Here is a 19539-nt window from a genome sequence, read left to right on the forward strand (position 1 = left end):
TTTTGAAAGTATTCTCAACCAACCACCTAATGAAAACTGAAAGTTTGTATCAGTGCTTATAGCACTAAGAGGGAAACTTCAGTCTTTCAGGATTAGGATTTTTCCAGTTTCTCTTGATGATGCTGTCTGTAGAGCTTAACCATATATCCTGTATCTGAGTTGGCACCTTTACTGGGACTGAGAACATGATTAACTCTGACATAGTACATATGCTTTGGCTGTTCACAATGCTGGTGAAACTAATAAAGAAAAATTAAAATTCATTTAAAGAGGAGCTAATGTATTCGATTTGTAGCATATTTTTGGAAAAGGCATCTCTTATTTCTCATATAAATGTCTGTGTGATGTCTTCAGCAGGTGCTAAAACTTTTCAGAGCTGAAGTCAGTAGTAGCTCTGATTACCTCTGCTGTGGTGTGTGATCCTTGTGGGTACCCAAGTATGTGGTAGATGGTGAGAAAGTATGTTCTCTCTCACAGGAGAAAGAGGATTTCTGGCTTGCAGCTGGACGTTTGCTGTGAGGCTCAAGTTAAGCAATGCAGCTCTGTTTGGAAAACATTTTAAGCTTTCTCATGTTACTGAAGTGTATTTCTGTATTATCCGTATGAAAACTTAATCTGTGTTTAAAGTTTCTAAAATGTTTGCTAGGATGAATTCTGCACAAAGCAAAACTCAAATCTATTTTTGTTTGTACTTGCTGGCAGAGCAGTGAAAAGTTCTTTTATTCTAGTGAGCTTTTTTTGTTTTATGGTGTTGCTGTTTGTAGGGGGAAAGTTAGTTGTCAGCACTTGCATTTGTAAATCTCTTTTTAAGGGCTGATTACTCTAGGCATAATGTTGGCAGGCAAGATCTCAGCCCTAGAGCATTGTTTGGGGTTTTGCATGTTTTTAAATAACAGATCTATGTGACTGATTTGATTGAGAGAACGCATGCTGCTACTCAGACTGTAGTAAATCTAGACAGTGAAACAGACTGAGAAAAGCACACTTTGAATGTGAATTAGAAAAATTAGAGTTGTCTACTAATGAAAGCAGGAGGATTGAGGGCTACAGTCCAGGGAGGTTTTTAGGGAGGTCAGCAAGAGCAGTACGGCTTTTGTTTGCTGTGTGACAATCAAGGTGGTGGATGTCTTTTCCAAACTATTTCCAAGTTTGTGGTGCATGTGGATGCAGTGTGTTTGTAAATACCTTCAGACAGTTGCACATTAACTCTGCCCGTACTAAGATACCTAAACCTGCACTAAAATGCAGTGTAAAGGTTAGTCTGATGTTGGCACCAGACTAACACACACGTGTGGCTTTTGGATGAGAGCAGTCCCAGCTCTGCTTGGCTTGGCACCCAGGCAGGAGTGATCATGTGGTTGTGTGCACTTATCTGTATAGTCATCCCATGGGCCATTGCTGGTTTGTATCTGGTATCTTCCAGAATGATGGGATTCTTATAACTAGATGGTTTTGAAAATACTTGACAGTAAAGAACCATGCTGTCAACTTTAAACCACCCAAAATCCCCACAAAAACCTCAAACAACAACAACAAAAACTTAAAAATCAACCCCTCCTCCCAAACAACCTGCATTATCTTTCTATTTGTGAAGGTGGTTGTGAATGTTGCAGAGTGACAGTAGGCTGTAGTACCCACGTTGCTGGACCAGATGGTCTCAGTCCTTCCTGAAAATGTTCTTGTAACTCCTCAGGTTAGCCACCCACTCAGATGTCCACAGGGACAGATCTGTACAGGTGAAGAGTGACTGCCCCCATCGCCCTCAAACTAATGAGAAAATGAGTAATAAGGCGCTCCTGCCCTTGCTGTTGCGAGTACTAGTTTTGTAGATGGAGCAGTGCATTACAGTTTGGGGGAAAGCAAGCATAGTTGAATAATGTGCCATTTCTAAAGAAAAATGTCTTAACCTGTATTTTAAACTTCTCTGTCTTGCCTATTTACAAACCAAGTTTGGACTACTTTCGATAAGTCTCAATAAAATCTAGGCAGTTTCTCTTGGGATAGGGAGTTGTCAAAATAAGTATTTGACTGTCTGTAGTAGAGTCAAGAACAGCAACTCAAGTTGTTGAACTTGACTTATTACTCTATGATGACCAAATGAAAGCCAGAAGGATACAATGATTTACTGTATGCATTTGCAGAATTGAAATTAATGCGTGCTTCTAAATCAGTGAAACAGTGGCACAGGTCACCCAGAGAGGTGGTGGATTCACCATCCCTGGAAACATTCAAGGTCAGGTTGGACAAGACTCTGAGCAACCTGATCTAGTTGATATCTCTGCTTCTTACAGAGGAGCTGCACTAAATGACCTTCAAAAGGCCCCTTTCAACTAAAAAAACTGCTCTATGATTCTGTGATGAAAAAAAATGTCATTTGATTGTGATAGCTCTGTGTTCTGATGTAGAAAGTGCTGTCTCTATCCCAAACGGGTTTGCCAAGTTGCATTTTTCTCTTGAATATCTCCTGCTTATTGCTGCAGCATTTATTTATGCAAAGATACATTGAACTGCTGACTGGTAAACAGTATCTTTTAAAGTCATGGACAAGTTAACTCTTCAGCTGGATGATAATTTTTATTGCTGCATTGAAATGCTCCATTTACCGTGTCACTAATTCGGCTGATAAACTCTTTCAAACAGTGAATCCATACCTGTGGTTTCTAGAATTACCAGCTATTGACTGTGGTTTGTATAAATAAGCTTTTATATGAAGATATATATCAATACTAATGAAAAACATGCTAAAACATATCCTGTGGAGAGCTTTTAACATTCCATGTTTTTTATTGGTTTTCTCTTTCTGAAGTATCACTGCCTTTTCTGCAGCCCTTGGGTTCTCTGACATGGTTGTCATGGGAGTCTGCAGTCATATTTTGTTCTCTAGGAGTCCAATAAGTGGCAGTTCTACAGTAGAAAAGGAGGCATTAACTTTCCAGAACAGCCCTGCATGTGAAATCTTTTTGAAGTGTCTCACAGCTGATGGAATTTTGCAACTGAGCACTTGACATCCTGCAGACTTGTAGCAGTGGGACGTATTAAGTGAAGAAAATTGCACCAGAAGCTCCCTCCTTCTGTGTCTGGGATCTTTCTGTATGCCTTGCCCATTTGCAGGAAGGCGAAGGCTGATCATTGTTAAAATGATGGGATTTGGAAAGTAGGTTTTATCCTCTTCAAACAAATTACTTTATCGCTGTTGTTTGAAGTGCCAGTTTGATCCTTAGTGATGAAAATTCAACTGAATTTTTTTACATTATGGGTTTGACTTTGTAATTACTAAAAATAATTTGTTTACAAGGTGTGTGGTATTAGTATGGTGTGTATCACAAATCTGTGTATCTAATGAGAATATGATTATTAGTCTGAGTAGTGCAAACAAAGTTACCTAGAGCTTCAATCTAGACCTGGCCTGTGATAAGCATCTTGCATAATCTCATCTGAGGGACTTCTGAAAGGCAGTAGAATGATATGCTGCTCTAATTGCTGGTGGCTTGCCCAAGGAATTTGAAGTTGCAATGTGCACATTGCAGTTGTGTGTTGTCAGGTTTGGCTGACAACTTGTCAATCCTCAGATGAATTAATGATTTAGCTGGGTATTTTGTGCTTGATGGCCAGTCAGTGAATCCTTTAAAGGATATGTATGTTGTAGAACTTCACTTTTTGTTTGACAGATTCACATGAATATAGCTGTTCCCTTCCTTTCCTTCATCCATAGACTTACCAAGTTCTGGTGCTAACACTGTGTACTGGAGGATGGAAGAGATTTAGCATGGCTTTGGACAGGCTGGTTCTAGAAGGGAATGGGAGTATGTGAGATAAGCAGGACAGAGGGATGCTAAGAGGTGCCTTGACATTGATGTGGGGATCAAAATGCTGAGTAGATACCACCAGTGCTGACTGAAACACATTTGTCTTTCTGTAAAGCAGTCTTTAGCTTGTGAATCTGGACTAAAGGTATGTGCCCAAGGGTAGTGTGAACAGCAGTGGAGGTTACATATAGTGAACATGAAATGAGTAAGGAGTCTTGGGCTCTTTTTAGAAAAAAACAAATTAATCCAGAAATTTGAGTGGCTAAACACAATTTCTTTATAAAACGTGAACAGAAGTGTTCTCCAAGAGGCTTAGACACTTCACACAGTGTTAATGTGTCTACCTCTTCCCATGCATGGCTTTGAGCAGCACAGAGTCTGCCTATTTAATGCTGTTTTTAAAAAATTGCTTTCATCCTTAAGATGATTTTTGGTTATTTTACAAAATATAAACATCCTGAATGAATTCCAGACTTTATTACATAACCTGTGAGTATATTTGTGCATAACACTATGTGAGGGATAGTGTAATTCTTTAGTTTCATTTTAATGTGGTTTTTGGTCTGTGCCATTTCTTCCTTAAGTAGTTTCTATTCCAAGATGAGAAACAGAGTGTTAGGAAAAGAAACTTCTTAGAATATAACAGTGACACAGTACATGTGTTTCTTTTGAAAACTTATTTTTCATGCTGACTTCAGATCATTAGCACAAAGTGATAAGCAACTGTTCATGTAAGCTGGAATGTTCATCTTCTTGGGGATGTCAGTGTATTTGTTTCCTCAACTGCATGTACAACATACCTTTTCTATAATCCTGTAATACAGGTGCTTGAATCAGTTCATAGCTGAACATAATTTTCTTGGAAAATTTTGGTATATGTTCAGTCAGTTGTATTTGGCATTTGCTTTTGTCCACTTCAAAATACAGTGTAAAGGAGATTCCATGGAAGGCCATGATGCCCTAGACTGAAAGAAAGCCTTCCTAACTCTAGTCTCAGAGTCAAGGTAGCCTGAAAGGAGCTTATATTCCTAAAGAATGGAACAATACCATTAACTTCCCTGTGCTGCAAATCTTCACATTTTCATTTTAAGGAGATTACATGTTTGGTGTCACCAGCTTGAAGGCAGTAAATCTCTCTCATGCATTGTTACAGATGCAGTAGTGGAATTTCTGTATGAATAAAAAGCTAAAAATGTAAAAAGCATTTTACATCGTTTTAGAAAATTTAAACAGTATGATTTCCACACCTCAGTATTTACTTTGAGACTTCATGCTTTAAATTAGCTTTTATTGATTTTTAAAGATTTTTAAAAATAACAGTACAAAATAATAGCATCAAATTTCAAAGCAATGTCACGGTCAGACTTTCAACTGTACTGAGCTTTTTACTTATTAAATAAAGTAAGATTTTGGGATGATAGAGTAGAAGAACTGGTTGAGTGTTACTAGTGTAGCAGAGCTGTTGTAACATGCTTCTTAAATTTTGCTAAGATAAAATGACCATCAAAGTAGTTAGAGAAGAGGGGTTAGTGACTAAATGCTTCTCAGTGAGTGGAGTCTGCCAGGTGGTGTGCAGAAGTCATGGCTTAAAATGCAGTCTGAATAATTAAGGTGAGAATCAAGAGAAACTTTCCCAATGGAATTTCCCTGCTGAGTGGTGTGGCAAGTGTTCATCTGTAATTCCAAGGCAGGCAGTGACCAGGAGCTGAGTGTATCTGCAAGGTGGCTTTATCCTCATTTTATGTTTTCTCTGGACGTGTAATCCCGACCTTATTGTGTGGAAGTTCTTTGGGCTTTTGGTCTGAATCAGGGTGGTGTGTCTGGAGTGGCTGCAGATTCTCAGGAATTTCAGCAACCACTTATAGAATCTTTTGTCTTCTTATTTCCACAGCTTACAAAGGTGACCAGTAAAGTTCTCTCTGAGCAGCCAAAAAGCAGACAGCTCATGACTTCTGATCAGGACACTAAAGTTGTGGCTGAACCGCAGGTGCAGCAAGTACAAGAAGTTAAGGACGGTTCTCATCTAGTAAGTATTATAATTGCATGTTCCCCTGATGTAAGTGTTGTATGAAATGTGTTTTCTCAATGTCTTATTCGAAATTGTAGGTCAGAACGTTTTAGAAGACAGTTGGCTGACAGACAGCATTGCAACATTGAACAGCCAGAGCAGAGCTGTTGGAGGTGGTTAATTCTCTGTACTGACTAGGAACCTCAACTTAACTTGGCTTCAGCCCTGTGGAGGGATTTACAGAAACTGCAAGACATGGTAGTTTGCAGGATTAGGCTATGCAGGAGTTGTATCACCAATCTGGAATTAGCTTCTTGCTCACACCTTACCATGTGAGGGAAACGCAAGGAATCACTTTGTGTGTGTGTGTTACGTACATACAACCTGAAAAAAACACAAAGCCATATAAGCAGGAATTTGCAGTGTGTAACAGGAATTTTGCTCAGTCAGTTCTGCCAAGTGCACGTGCTGCTGCTGCTGCTGTGCTGCTGTGCAGGATCCAGCAAGGGGCTGTATGGGATGCTTTTGGCAGAGGATACAGTAGATTGTACTGCGTGCATATATGTTGCAGTAAATGTAACATATGCCTTCAAGAAAATAGAAGACTTGATTTTTATTCAAATGTATTCAAATTTTTGTCTTTGTTAATTGTATATTGGGAGGAATGTTTCCTCTTGGGACATCTTTAAGGGTTTGGTTTCAGTGTATGTTCTGCCAGGAACTTTGCTTCTGCTACGCTAAGCAGCAGATACTTCCTGCTTCCAACTTAGCTCGGAGCAAGCATTAAGGAGCATTCTGAAAAACTCGTGCTTTTCTTTTCTAAGCAAGCTGGTGCACTTTTTGTTTGTTCCTCTCCCCCCCTTTTTTTTTTGTTCTGAGGTCTCTTCTTAGATGTCAATTATTACTTACTTGACAATAGAGGAAAAAATGCAACCTGGTTTTCTGCATACTTCTGAAAGTTGAACTTTTGAGATCTGTTTTTTTGTTGTTGTTTTCATTGGTGGGGTATTTTGTTTGTTTTGGTTTTTTGTTTTTTGTTTTCTTTCTCTTGGACCCAGGGCATTAGTGTTAGTATTACAATAAACCAGTGTATAAACTTGAGTAAGAGCAGCTTGTAGATACGCTTCAAGAGCTTGGAGCAGTCTGTGCATTTCAACAGGTGCATCAGCATTAAAGGCAATTTATTAGTCTTCATATGGATACTTGTTCTTTTAATTTGACATACTAGAATTTTTATTTAAAAAAAATGTATCTAAATTCCTGTTCTTCCCTGCTTCTTTGGAGAAAGAGTATAACCATTTTTTATATTTCAGGAGACCTTACTGTTCTTTTCAGGAGAAGAGAAGGCTGATGTCAGTTTAGATATCTTGGAATGTATCCATTGTACTATAATAGTACATTTCGAAGAACTTATTCTATTGTGATTAAACCTTTTCTTTGGCTAAATATTTTATCTGAAAAAGATGAGACCTGTAGCTTATTAGGCTTTAAGTTATACTGGTATGATACTCTTATATGCACAGCATCAGAAGGTTATTCTGTTGTATGAGTATAATTACCAGTATATTCTGGTAACAGTGGTCTTTTCAAAATGGTCTCTTCTGTAATGCCATGCTGATGTGAGTTGATTTTTGCCAGTGCTTCAGAACTTCACTTGCAAGTTCTGGGAACAAAGGTTATAGTTGGGGAAAAAACTTCACAGAATGCAGGAAAGAGTTAGCAAATTAAAATCACTAAGAGACTTCTGTCTCTCCATAAATGTGATAGGAAGGAGAAATACTTCTGGAATTCTGACTCTGTTGCCTTTAGCAGGTATATACTTCGGGTGAAGTGAAAATCACCTGCTGTTTCTTTTGTCTTACTTATTTTGAGATCAGAGGGCTAGACTGCAAAAAGACATAGGTGCATGTTTATGCTGATCATTATTTCAGTGTGCATTTGATATGGGACCATATTGCCATGGCACCTAGTGAGTCTCTAGGAGTCTGTTTTTAATAGACTTATCAGAAATGTGCTGAATTGTGTTCATGACTGTTTTGGCTGTGCTGTTCCACTGGGATCTTTTGATAGACCTTGTCCAAATGCTTTTGTTCAGGAAGAAAGTTACAGAATTTCTATGGGGAATTATGATGCACTTCTGTAGATCCTGTAAAAATAGGTATTAGGCTTGTTCTTAATCTGAAGTGGCTATATAAAGTATTTTTTAGCTTTCTCTTTGAACAATAACTAAATTTTTCTAATTACAAACTGTCATTGTGTTATTTGGCAAGAACAGAACTTGAAGACGTTGTACTGTGAGTAATGTTGAATAGGTAATCAATAGTGACTAAATTAAAATGTAAGTTTTGATGTTGTGATGGAACCCTTCATAAATCACCTTCCAGGACTGCTGCTTAAAAGTACACAGGTCATTTGTTCAGTAACATTTTCCAAAGTCTTAACCTCAGAGTGAGGGAGACAGTCTTTTCTTCTGCATTGAACTGCTATGAAACTGTGCTATTTAAAACATAATGTAGATCAATCACAAGTCTAGTATGGTTCATTTCTAACACAACCATTCTCGAGTTTGGCTGATTTTAGTAGTACTTAACAGCAGAATTTTAGTGATTTTGCACACAAGTAATTTGAAGGAAATTGGCATCTTGAGGATCTTCATGGATTTCTTGTCAATAGTAGCTTAGACTTACACACTGGAGCAACATATCTTAGAGGATACTAGCAGATTGTTAACTTTGATGGTTTTCTTAGCAGCTGGAGATAAATGTGCTATTTTTTCACCTTCTTTGACCTAGAGATGGGCTTTGTCATTTCAGGTGACATCTGCCAATTGACTGTTTGTATCCTGATTGATAATTAGTCATTGTGAGAAAGCCCTTGCTAGGCTGAACCCAGGAAAGTCAGCGTTTAAGAAGTGATTCACTCCATTTTAACTCACTTCTCTGTTTCCTTTTGAATAGTAACTCTTTGCTGCTAGAAATTAGGTTACTCTGAGGGAAGAGGCCAAGGTGCAAATCCCATGGTGGAGGTAGTTTTATGTCCTGTCTCTTCCAGACAGGATTTAACTGGCATTTAGTGCTGAAGGTATGCAGTCTTCCTCCCTGCTTGTTGAGCCTAAGTTCTTCCTCTGCCATGCTCATATTTGAATGTGTGGCCTCTCAGAGCACTTTCCAAGGACAAAAGACTTTTCTTTACTTAATTAGTCAAATTGAAGACCTGATATGGAAATTGGAAAATATCTTTAGAAGGGAATTTTGTCATCAAGCAACAACAAGTTCTGCAAATGTGTGTTCCAGTGCAGGATATTACAGTGGGGCCATTTAAACTTGCTGTCTGATAGCAATATTAGCATCACCCATTCTTTCCCTAGCTGAATAATTAGCAGGTGCTCCCATGGGCTTCTGTTAATGGGAATTCAAATCTGTGTGGTACACTGATTTTTGTTTATCCTCATGGGTACTGTAAATACAAGTTCAATCATACTGTTGTTCTAAGCAGGGGAAAAATAACTAGAAATTAATGAAAAATGGCACTTAATTGTACTTCCCCAAAATGTTTTTCTTAGGAAGTACTATACAAGGACATCTCAGACTTACTGCTGCTGGATTATGTTGTTCAAAAATCCTTTTGCAGCCCATTCAAGAATAAGCCTCAGAATAAAAAGGAAATGAGGAAATCAGGTTTACTAGTTTAATACAGGACCATGTGCTCAATGAAAATTCAGTATATTGTATAATCCTCAGATCATTTGACAATACACAGCATTACATGCAGTATGTGCCCATTTAATGTTAAGCAGCAGTTTGTATAATGAGTAGGTGGTATTTAATAATTCAAGAGATCACAACTAGCTTTAAACAAGAAATGGGAGAATTAGACTTTAAACTGGACATGTTCAGTTTATACATGTAAGGATCAGTACTGGTCAGTGTTTGCTCTTTCTGTCAGGGTGTTCTAGATTTAGGCCATAAGAAAAGTGAATAGGCCACAAGAATAGTTTTATACATGTAGATGACTTCTAATACTCATGTTTAATGATTTGAATATGTGCTTAAACTCTTAGCAGTCCATTAACCATGATCTGTTGGAGGGAAAGTTAGGCAATTTGATCAGCTGTTTCCAGAAGCCTGAAGCAGTGTCACTGCAACATCTGTTGTGATGCTGCTCTTCTCTGTTCCCTTAACTGGAGATGGGCATAGCATCAGGTGTGGCCTGGGAGTGCAGCATAATCACTGTTTCATCATGTTACAATTGCATGACTTCATTATAGAAAAAGAATAAAGGAGGTTAGATTTTGGTAGGCTGTAAGGACTGTTTTGACTTGTGTTATTGGAACTTTATTGTAACTTTAAATCTAGATTATGTTTTTAAACTTAGGCCCATAAGGCTATATCTGGGATAAACCCTTACTCCTTGGCATAAAATAGGTACATGGAGAAATGAATGATGGGTAAGTATACTCTAGTAAACAAGCATCTGACTTGTGCTTTCTGTGTAGGTGTGTGCAGGACATAGGACTAAATACTTACTAAAAAAAATGGATGTTCAGGTTATGAAAGTGCTTGCTTCAGAGCACTGTTGTTTCATGCACAAAACCTGTATAGACTTTGAGTAGATGAGAAATGTACCAGAGCTAAAATATGCATGAGTAAAGGAAAAAAAAACCAAAACAAAATAACATTTACTCCCCAGTCGAGTAGGGCTCTGAAGTAGCAGAGCATGAACTCTGTTAAGTGCTTTTCAAGTCGGTGGCAGTGTTAAGCTTAGCCAGAAGGTGTCTCGGGTGACGTAGCATAACAAGAGTGGCATTTTCTGCTTAAATTCATGTTGCCTTTTTTATTTTTTTAAAGGTCTAATCCCACGATAAATAGTATTGAGAAATTTGACTTAATGAATGTGCAGTGTAGCTGCTTTAAAATAGAAGTTATCCCTAGAACCCTAAGATAAAAACAAAGAAACGAGTACAAAATGTGCCTTTGCGCATGAGAATGGTATGGAAAACTGGAATAAGTTTCTACTTGCCTGAACTGCTTCACCCCTTTTCTTCCCATTAGTTGATTGGAGAAGTGGTTCTTAAGGCACTGGAAAAGTGGACTTTGCCCTGGTCTGTCTCTTAAAGACACTTACATCCTCTCTAGAAAGCACAAGTCAGTAATGGTTAAATCACAAAGCGAAAAACCTTGCTGTTTGTTTACCTGATAAGGGAGTTTTCTGAATAGTTGGGAATTTTTAAAGTATTACTGTGACTTTAAGCTGACATTAAAAACAGTTAAATTGTTTGCTCATGGCATTTCTTCAAAAAACCTATTATAAGTAACTCCCTCCCCCTTTCCCTGTTCTCGGTTCCAGGGAATGCTAGAGAGAGGAGTGACTTGGCATAGTTTTGAGTCTGGATCCAAGCATGTTGAATAACTTTGTCCCAGGGGAGAATTAAAAAAAATGCAGCAGATGGCAGCAATGATGCATCAGACTTCCTATCCTTAGGAACAGTGTAGCTGCAGTCACTTGGAGTCTTCCTGGGTTGGCTAAGGGGGGGGAGTAGTTTTCTTCTGTTCTTACTTTACAATTTCAAAGCAGTCTTGCTGTACTTTTTAGCCAATTCAGCAATCTTTTATGGTAAGAGTTAGTGGAATATTAGTTGCCATAAGGTACACAACCAATGGAAAAATAGCACTGAGTTCAATGTCTGTCTGAAAGAACATCTGAAACAGAGTTTAAGGGTCTGTCTTGTCTTACACTCTTACAATATCTTTAAAGTAACAGAGTAGAGTGGTGCTGTAGCTGTACACTCTGTGAGCTCTCTGAAGTATGGGGTCCAAATCTGAAATAATAGCAGTGTGAGAGGTCTGAGCGATGTGAGGTAATGGAAAGGCAAAGAACAACTCTGTTTAGAGCAGGAAAAGATTCCTGGGTGTTTTCAGCTTTTTTATTGGGCTTTTATATTTGAAGAAACAGAACCACCTTTTATTAGCAACTACAGGAACTTCCAGTAGTGGAAGTATTTCAATATGTAAATACATGTCTATTAAAATGGTTTAGTTGCTACAAGGTCAGAAGGAGTATATGTACAACAGTGAAAACTATTCTGAGGAAGGAATAGCATTCAGTCAAATTACTTTTTAAATATTTTTGAGGGTTTTTTTTGTGAAAGAATACACTTTTTTTTTTTCTGAGATTAAGTGTAATTAATCCTGTCACAGTACCATGAGGTGAGTAAATGATCTTGAGGCCCCCTTCAGTGTTTGTAAGTCACTGAAGAATTATGTATTCTTTTTTTTTCATGCAGATAACAATTTTTAAAAAAAGGCTTGGAACAGAATTAGCTTCTGATAACGTACAATGACTGCTCAATGGAATACATGAGGTCTTATCTATCTTTAGCCTGTTTTTCCTAAAGAAGTCATTGTGGTGTAGGTTCAGCTCTGGGGGAAGGGAGGCAAAGGAGAAAATGGTCTGAAATATGTTTGATCTATATGTCAGATTTAAAAATGTAGAGCCAGAATGCATTTATCCCTGTATGGAAGGTGGGAGTTGTATTAAATATGAAAACAAGTTGTTTCTGGCACATACGGTCATTGTGAAAGATGTCATTCAATATTTTAATGATTTGGATGAACAAAACTTTTAAAAAAATTAAACAATAGAAGTTCATAAAACTCAGTAATCCTCCTGAACAGACTGTAATCTCATTAGAAGGAGTGTTTGGCTTGAATATTACAGTGTATATGATGAAATCCTGAAACATTGCTCAGCAACTGGGATTTGGACTTTGAGTGGCAATGACATATGAAGCCCTGCATGGTTTTAAAGTGTGCTATTTTTGGCAGTTGGGTGTTGGCTTGCCTCCTCAGTAGCCATAGAAAGTTAGTGTAAAGAGGAAGGTGATTTGCAATGAGAAGACCCTCTGACACTACTTATTAAACATGGGCTGCTGCTTCAGTAAAGAATTGAGTAACAGCACGAGTGAGGAGAAAACCAGCTTGTTACAAAAATCTGTGGAAGAGGAAGCACCAAAGTCAAGGATAAGTAAAACTTTATCTTCAATTTTTGGAACTGTGGAAAGCCAGGATCTGCGTACAGTGGGAAGGACAGTTAACGGGGCAGCTGCGACAGTCGGCATTGAACGTGTTTGTTGTGATGATTGCACAGCGTCAGATCCTAAATCTGGCTTTTGGGGTAGAAAAGCAAAATATTCATCATATAACAGCATGGGGAGTACTCCCCATGAGAGCCCTAGGAGGACATATGGCAAAGCTTTTAGCTTCTTTAATTCCTTTAGTCGCCTCCTGAAAGTCTCAGGTACGTTTTCAAACCTGCAGAGAAGTGAAGAAAAGAAAGATAAGATTTTTAAAAAAAGAGCTTCTAAAAAACCTAATAGTAATGGTCAGCACGTGAACAAAGTAGAAAATAATAATAGCAATATTAATGATGAAGATGTAGCTGCACAAGAGCATTGCTTGTTTGATCGTATTTCTAATTCACATGTACCAGATATCATAGACAAAGGCTTACAGAGTGAAATTTCCTTAAATAGAAATTCTCTGGAGGATTATGCAGTTACATGTGACCATTCAAGGCAAAATGAAACAACAGTAAATGTTGAAGACAGCAAGAGTGACAGCTTACAGAAAATTTCGAGTTCATATAGAGAGATGTCTCCAACATTTTCCTGTCTTGATGTAGACAACAGTCAAAATGTCAAAGACAAAGAGTTTTACAGCATTTGTGTGGTAGATGCCGAAGATCTGAAAGGGGATGAAGAGGTGCCAGCTACTGAGCATGAAGAGACTGCAGCAGACATAGATAACTCAGCTGTTACTGATGAAGGAATGTGCACCATGGCACGACCTCTACACAGAGGGAAGGAATTTCCAGTGCAGCAATTGGCACAAGTGGAAGCTGAGTTTAATTCACAGAAAGAGCTGTTTGAGTATAAAAAAGAGGCTAGATCAAACATGGAGGAAAAGGATACAAAGGAATATTGTAGCCTAGACATGCAGTGTTCTTTTGATGACTTACTGACTGACAGGTGTCAGTTGCATAGGTTAAATACTGACAGTACAGTAACAGATGTCTTAAAAGCAAAAGTGCCTGATGAAATAATCCCTGAGAATCAGCAAGAGGAGGTATATACCAGGGGTAGTGCTGCCAGTTGGAATGAGTCACTGCATACAGCTTGTGATTCTGTAAAGCCTGTGGATGCTGCTGGAGAGGACCAATACAGCCCTAACTCAGAAAAGGTGAAAAACAGTGATTGTATTTCCAGTGTATTGATAAACACTGGAGAATCTAATTCAGGAAAGACTGAGGGAAGTAATCATTCTGATGTTGTACCACTTGTTGTGCCGCTAACCAGGCATCCCTCAAGTGTTGTAGAGCAAATAAATACTAAACAGGTGGTAGAGAACATGGGGGGTAGCTTTAAATTATCATTAGAGTTACCTGAAATGGACAATGCAGAGAAACTTGATGAAGCCTGCTTTCTAGAGCCAGAAAGTGAAGTAAACTCAAATGTGGAAAAGAAAACACTTGAAAGAACATATGGTGATAGCCAAACACTTTCACCAGACTCTAGTGAACATCACAGCAGTTTTGAAGGATCCTTGAAAGAGGGAGAGAAATGCACAGGTACAGTTTTGCATAGCTGTGAAGCTTTGAACATGACTGAAATGCATCTAAACTTGGAGGGAGGATCTGATTTTCAAACTTATATTAAGGGTTGCACTGAAATCAAGGCATCATCTGAAGCTGCAATCCACAGTGGCGTGGAGGAAGATATCTGTGTGAGTGCCACTGAACTAAAAAGTGACTTGCTTGAGGAAGCTGGTAACTTGAGCAGAACTAGCCCAGGGGTAAGTGATGGCACTGTGACATCCCTTGCACATAACCCAAGCACTGATGAAATGTTCCTAAAGGAAAACAGCTTAGAGTGTCAGGTTTCACAAGAGAATAAAGGTAAAGTATGCAAATATTCAATTTCTGATAACAAAACCAGTGTCTCTCCTGTTTCTGTGGAATATGAGCATATGAATAAAATACACATGAACAGCAGACAAGATGAACAACAGGATTTATGTTCCTTCCACACAGTGGAAAATCAATGGAGTGCAGAGACTGAGTCAGCCAAAATAGTTGGGCATGTAGTAGAATCTGTAAAACAGACAAAATTTGAAGGTCAGCTAAATGAGTCCATTGATAACGAGGCAGCAAATGTAGAACAGAATCTGGATGCTAACATTGCTGATTGTGATAAAGGCATCTTCAGTTGCAGTAAAGGCTTGGCTGACGGTCAGAATGCTCCCTCTGACTCCACTGTACCTGCAGCCATGGACAGCTGTATGTACAGGAGTGTAAACTTAAAAGATGCCACTAAGAATCTGGAAGATGCCAGTAAACTCTTAAATAAAGACCATAACTTTTTGCCTTTATTTTGTCAAAATGCGTGTTCTCATAAGCATGACAAACCAGCAGAAGAGCCTGAGTTGTGTCACTCTACCAGTCTGGAGCCAGAAGTTGGGAACACTCAAGTTTCTGTTGGGCCTTTAACTGAAGAAAGATCAGAAACTCATGAAAAAAGTATGTGTGATGTAAGTGAATGCAATCTTCATGACAGTGAAGTAAACCAGTGTGTCAGCATCCATGCAGAGGAGAACCTCACTCGTTTTGGTTTATCAGCTGAGAATCCAGAACCTTTTACCAAGGAGAATTTGAAGCAGTTGCAAGCCAAGACTACTGAACTTAAAAACACCAGTTACATATTAAATACTCAGATGAATGACTTGACCACAAGCTGGGAACAGATTCAGCCAGATCACAAGATTTTCTCAAACAAAGAGCTTGGAGTTTGTGTTGACCCGAAGCAGGTAGACAAATATGCTGCTACTCCTTCTTATGAAATAGCCAGTGCCTCTCCTGGTGCAGCAGGATTTCAGCAAGTCGGAGAGCACTGCATGTTAGGTCTGATGGAAGATGGATCAAGTGACCAGAAGCACTCCTATGACCTGGACAGACAGAATCCCCACGTTGAAATGTGGTCACATTTCATCAATATTCAGACTGGCAATGCCGATTGGACAAATCCACTGCTTTCTGACACGGTTCCTTCTGGTAATGGTGAATATCTAGTAGGCTTTTTATGGAATAATGCAGCTTCTAATGATACCATGAAGGATGACAGACTGTGTATGGTTAACGAAAACTTCCTGAATGAACCTGAAAATTTAACAAGTGCTTCATATGCAGTGGAAACATACCCATATCAGCTGCTAGCACCAGAATATGCTGGTACGTGGGGATGGCACAATAAAGATGAACTTGTAAGTATTCTGCAGAAGTGATTTGCTCTTAAAGCTTAAAGCCAAAGCTAGTAGTTAAACTAAGCCAAGTTATTGGTTTCATTAGTAAAATAGATGCTATTTTGTCCTGATGACTCCCTTTCCTTTGGAAAACTGAGTGCTGTTCAGAATGCAGAAGTCAAAAAAATTGCTGAATATTGATTTTTTTCGTTCTGTTTACTTTGTGTGAAAGTTCAATCATTGGCAAAGTAATCTGACTGCAGATTCTCGGTTCCTGTTGAACTTAAGATAAACAGTGTGCAGAAAGGAAGCTTGCTACAAACTGTTCTTAGTGCTCTTTAACTTTCTGTAGGGAGAAATGTTTGTGGATTTCCTGAAGTTCTTGTTTGGTAGCAATTAGGAAATCTTTTGCTTACTTCTGGAGGTGAGTAGTGCTGTAGAGAGGAGTGGCTGCAGGAGAAGTGAGAGGAAAGAGCTAGGCTGGATCTTGGCTAACTGGGCTGAGAAACAAGCAAAGCTGTCTGGACACAGTCCTGAGGTGCTCTGTGGACCCTGCTCAGGCAGGGAGGTTGGGCTGGATGACCTCCAGTGGTCCCCTCCAGCCTTACCCACCCTGCAGAAGTGGACCTGTAGCAGCTACTGCTCCTTTTCCTTCCCTGCTGAGCTTCCCTGGAATTGTTCCCCTCGCTGGCTGTATCGGAACAGCTGCTCTGACCTTGCCCTTGCAGTGTGGGCAGTGGATTGTACTCAAGGCTGTTTGCTGACTTCTGGGGGAACTACTTATATTAAAAATGGAAAGTGATGGATCTTGCTGTCATCTTTGAATCCTTATTGTGCAAGTAGTTATGTCAAACTCTTCCAGTTTTTTAAGTCTTCTCTGTCATTCAAGAGATGTGTTTAAGTAACTTTTTAATTATTTTCTGGTATATTTTCTATGCACTATGATAATAAGTATTTAAATGCGAGGGTTTAAGATTTAAAGCTTCATGGGGTTTTGGAATGCCTGTCTTTAAATACTAATGTTCCTAGCATCTGTAAATTTAGAAAGCAGATTTTAAATAAGCTTTTTTCGTGTGTCTTATCATGAGCAATATTCTTTCCAAGTGTAATTATTTTAAAACACTTGACATGTATTCTTGGTATGGAATAATTAAATGCATTTTGCTCAAACATTAGCAAAACAAGTCTCGTGTTACTCTAAAAAAGTGCTGTAGTGGATGTTTGCCACTGCAGAGAGCAATCTCTGAAGCACACCTAACCATTTATATGATGGTTGTATATAACTGTATGTAATCATTAAATGTGTCCATTTCCAATCCAGGTTAAAAGAGATTATCTTGAGATGATCTAGTTATGCATCTTTTCTGTCCTAATGCTCTTATCCTCCTCTAAAAGTAATAACAGAAGTTGTCATGCACATCTTACTGCTTTCAGTTTTCCATAATGTTTCATTAAAACTGTTACATATAATCAACAGCAATATAATCAACATCAAGTAGATATATGTATTAGAGAACTGACTGAAGTCTAGATCAAGTACAGGCTGAGTTAGTCTGTCAAAGGCAAAGAATGAAATGTTTGTTGTCATTTGCTTTGCTTGGATAGCCTTTTCTGGTGGTTCTCCATCAGGGAAATGAATACTGTGCACGACAATTCAGTTGCATTTGTACCTGAAATGATTATGGGAATTCAGTTGATATATTCAGGTATGAAAAAACATGACAGTAAAATCTTGAGTTGTATGTCTGATACTGTTATTTGAAACTGAATGTATCTGTGCATCCCCAAAATGCATAATCAATTTCTTTTTGCAGGAGTCAACCAAGGTTTCTGAGTTAAACCCCAATGCAAAGGTGTGGGGCAATCATATGTTACACTTGGAAGCAAGTGGTGCCACTGATGGTAGTGTGAGCAAAACCTGGGAAGAAATACCTGACCAGCCTCCAGATTCTTGTAAAGAAGGTACGAATAAGAGTTTCTGGCTCTTGCTCAAGCAGAAGGTAAAATTCGGTGCAGCACTGTCTCAAGTTGAATTTTCTGTTAATAAATTGAAAGCATGTGTGTAAGCACCTTTATTTCAGCTTTAGTTGTAACTATGGTGCCCTGTGATTAGAAGGAAGGCTTTCTGAGTGTGTCTGTGATGTGTGTGCAGGACTGGATGCCAACGGCGATGGCGACAAGAGGCAGCAGAGCGCGGTGCTGACAGAGCTGCCCGAGCCGTCCCCAGCCGCGCCGGGCTCCGAGCACACGGACATGAACCCTTTGGCTCTCGATCATTCTGACTATGAGTCCATGCACGAAACCACCCAGACAGGTAAGGGAAAGCCAGGGTGTGCTCGGACTTGGTTTAGAAACAAACTGGACATGGATTTTGAGTTGAACAGTGAGCACCTGGAAAAACAAAGCCCCCCAAACAGTTTTCATGTTTAATACATGCATTCTTGAATCAGACCCTAGGAATTCCTGTCTCTTTTGCAGTCAAACTTAGACATGCTAGTTTAAATCCTGGTTTAAGTCTTAGAAGTGCTGCACAGACTCAAACAAGTGTGTGTTTCTAGTTGGGTCAGGTGCTGAGGTGAGATTCACAAATAGTTCATGTCTCAAGTACTAATGTGAATGTGGGGAAAGACCCGTTCTATACTTGAAATGCTAAAATAAGCAATGTTTTAGTATTAACTTGTTACATTCCTATTTAATCAACTTCTAATAAACTCCAGGATCTTTCTTCAGAGCAACTGTTAGTACTTGTAGTGTATACCAGATGGTATGTTTTAAGAAGCTTCTGGAAACTAGCCTAGAGATCCACCATACTTATATTTCATTAAATGGGACAGAAGGTCTGCAAGATGCATGTAGGATTACTACTTGAACTGAGATGAGGGATGGGAAGGAGAGGAAAATGTGCTGCGTGTTTTTTGAGATTCATGACAGATCTGTTCATTGTACTTAGCTCATTTTGTATTTAAAATTGCCAGTATAGCATCCATAATAGCTGGAAATCAAGGCAACTGAAATCAGATGTAGTTGTGGCATCATCTTTGCTTATATTTAAAAACTGAAAGTTCTCATTGACTCTTCTACTGTTGGGCAATATTAAATAACAAATAGCTGGCAAGCAGAAAATTATATTAATGGTGCCTCACACTCTAGAATGGAACATTATTCTTCAGATTAATGCTGGAACTTGTCAGTGTGTCCTTCATGTGCCCAAAATAGTTAAATTTTAACAAGAGTCCGATAGTGTTGTAAAGAGCTGAACAGCAGGTCAGGTCTGTTCCACTTGATGAATGGTGACATATGGTCCCAAGTCTGAAATGTGGTCTTATGTATTTTAGTAATTATTTTTAAAAATGCATATAATTTTGGTCTTTGCCAGGTTTTGGACAAGAAAGAAAGAGGAGACAGGGAAAGGAAAAGTGGTTAGAATATGATA

The 19539-nt window shown here is 38.7% G+C and overlaps 1 protein-coding gene across 4 annotated transcripts in view; it reads left to right on the forward strand.

The window, feature by feature from the left end:
• LARP4B (La ribonucleoprotein 4B) overlaps positions 1-19539 on the forward strand; it is a 55541-nt gene that overhangs the window by 12491 nt on the left and 23511 nt on the right. For 3 of the 4 annotated variants that reach the window (XM_063415527.1, XM_063415536.1, XM_063415519.1), the window contains exons 2-4: positions 5698-5832; positions 17921-18068; positions 18259-18420. In XM_063415527.1, coding sequence (XP_063271597.1) covers positions 5752-5832; positions 17921-18068; positions 18259-18420 — 391 coding nt within the window. In that variant the 5' untranslated portion in view covers positions 5698-5751. Of the gene's footprint in view, positions 1-5697; positions 5833-16393; positions 16531-17920; positions 18069-18258; positions 18421-19539 lie in introns of those variants that run through there. The other variant, XM_063415546.1, reaches the window with a different exon arrangement.

The sequence above is a fragment of the Prinia subflava genome, chromosome 1 (assembly GCF_021018805.1).
Source record: "Prinia subflava isolate CZ2003 ecotype Zambia chromosome 1, Cam_Psub_1.2, whole genome shotgun sequence".
NCBI lineage: Eukaryota > Metazoa > Chordata > Aves > Passeriformes > Cisticolidae > Prinia > Prinia subflava.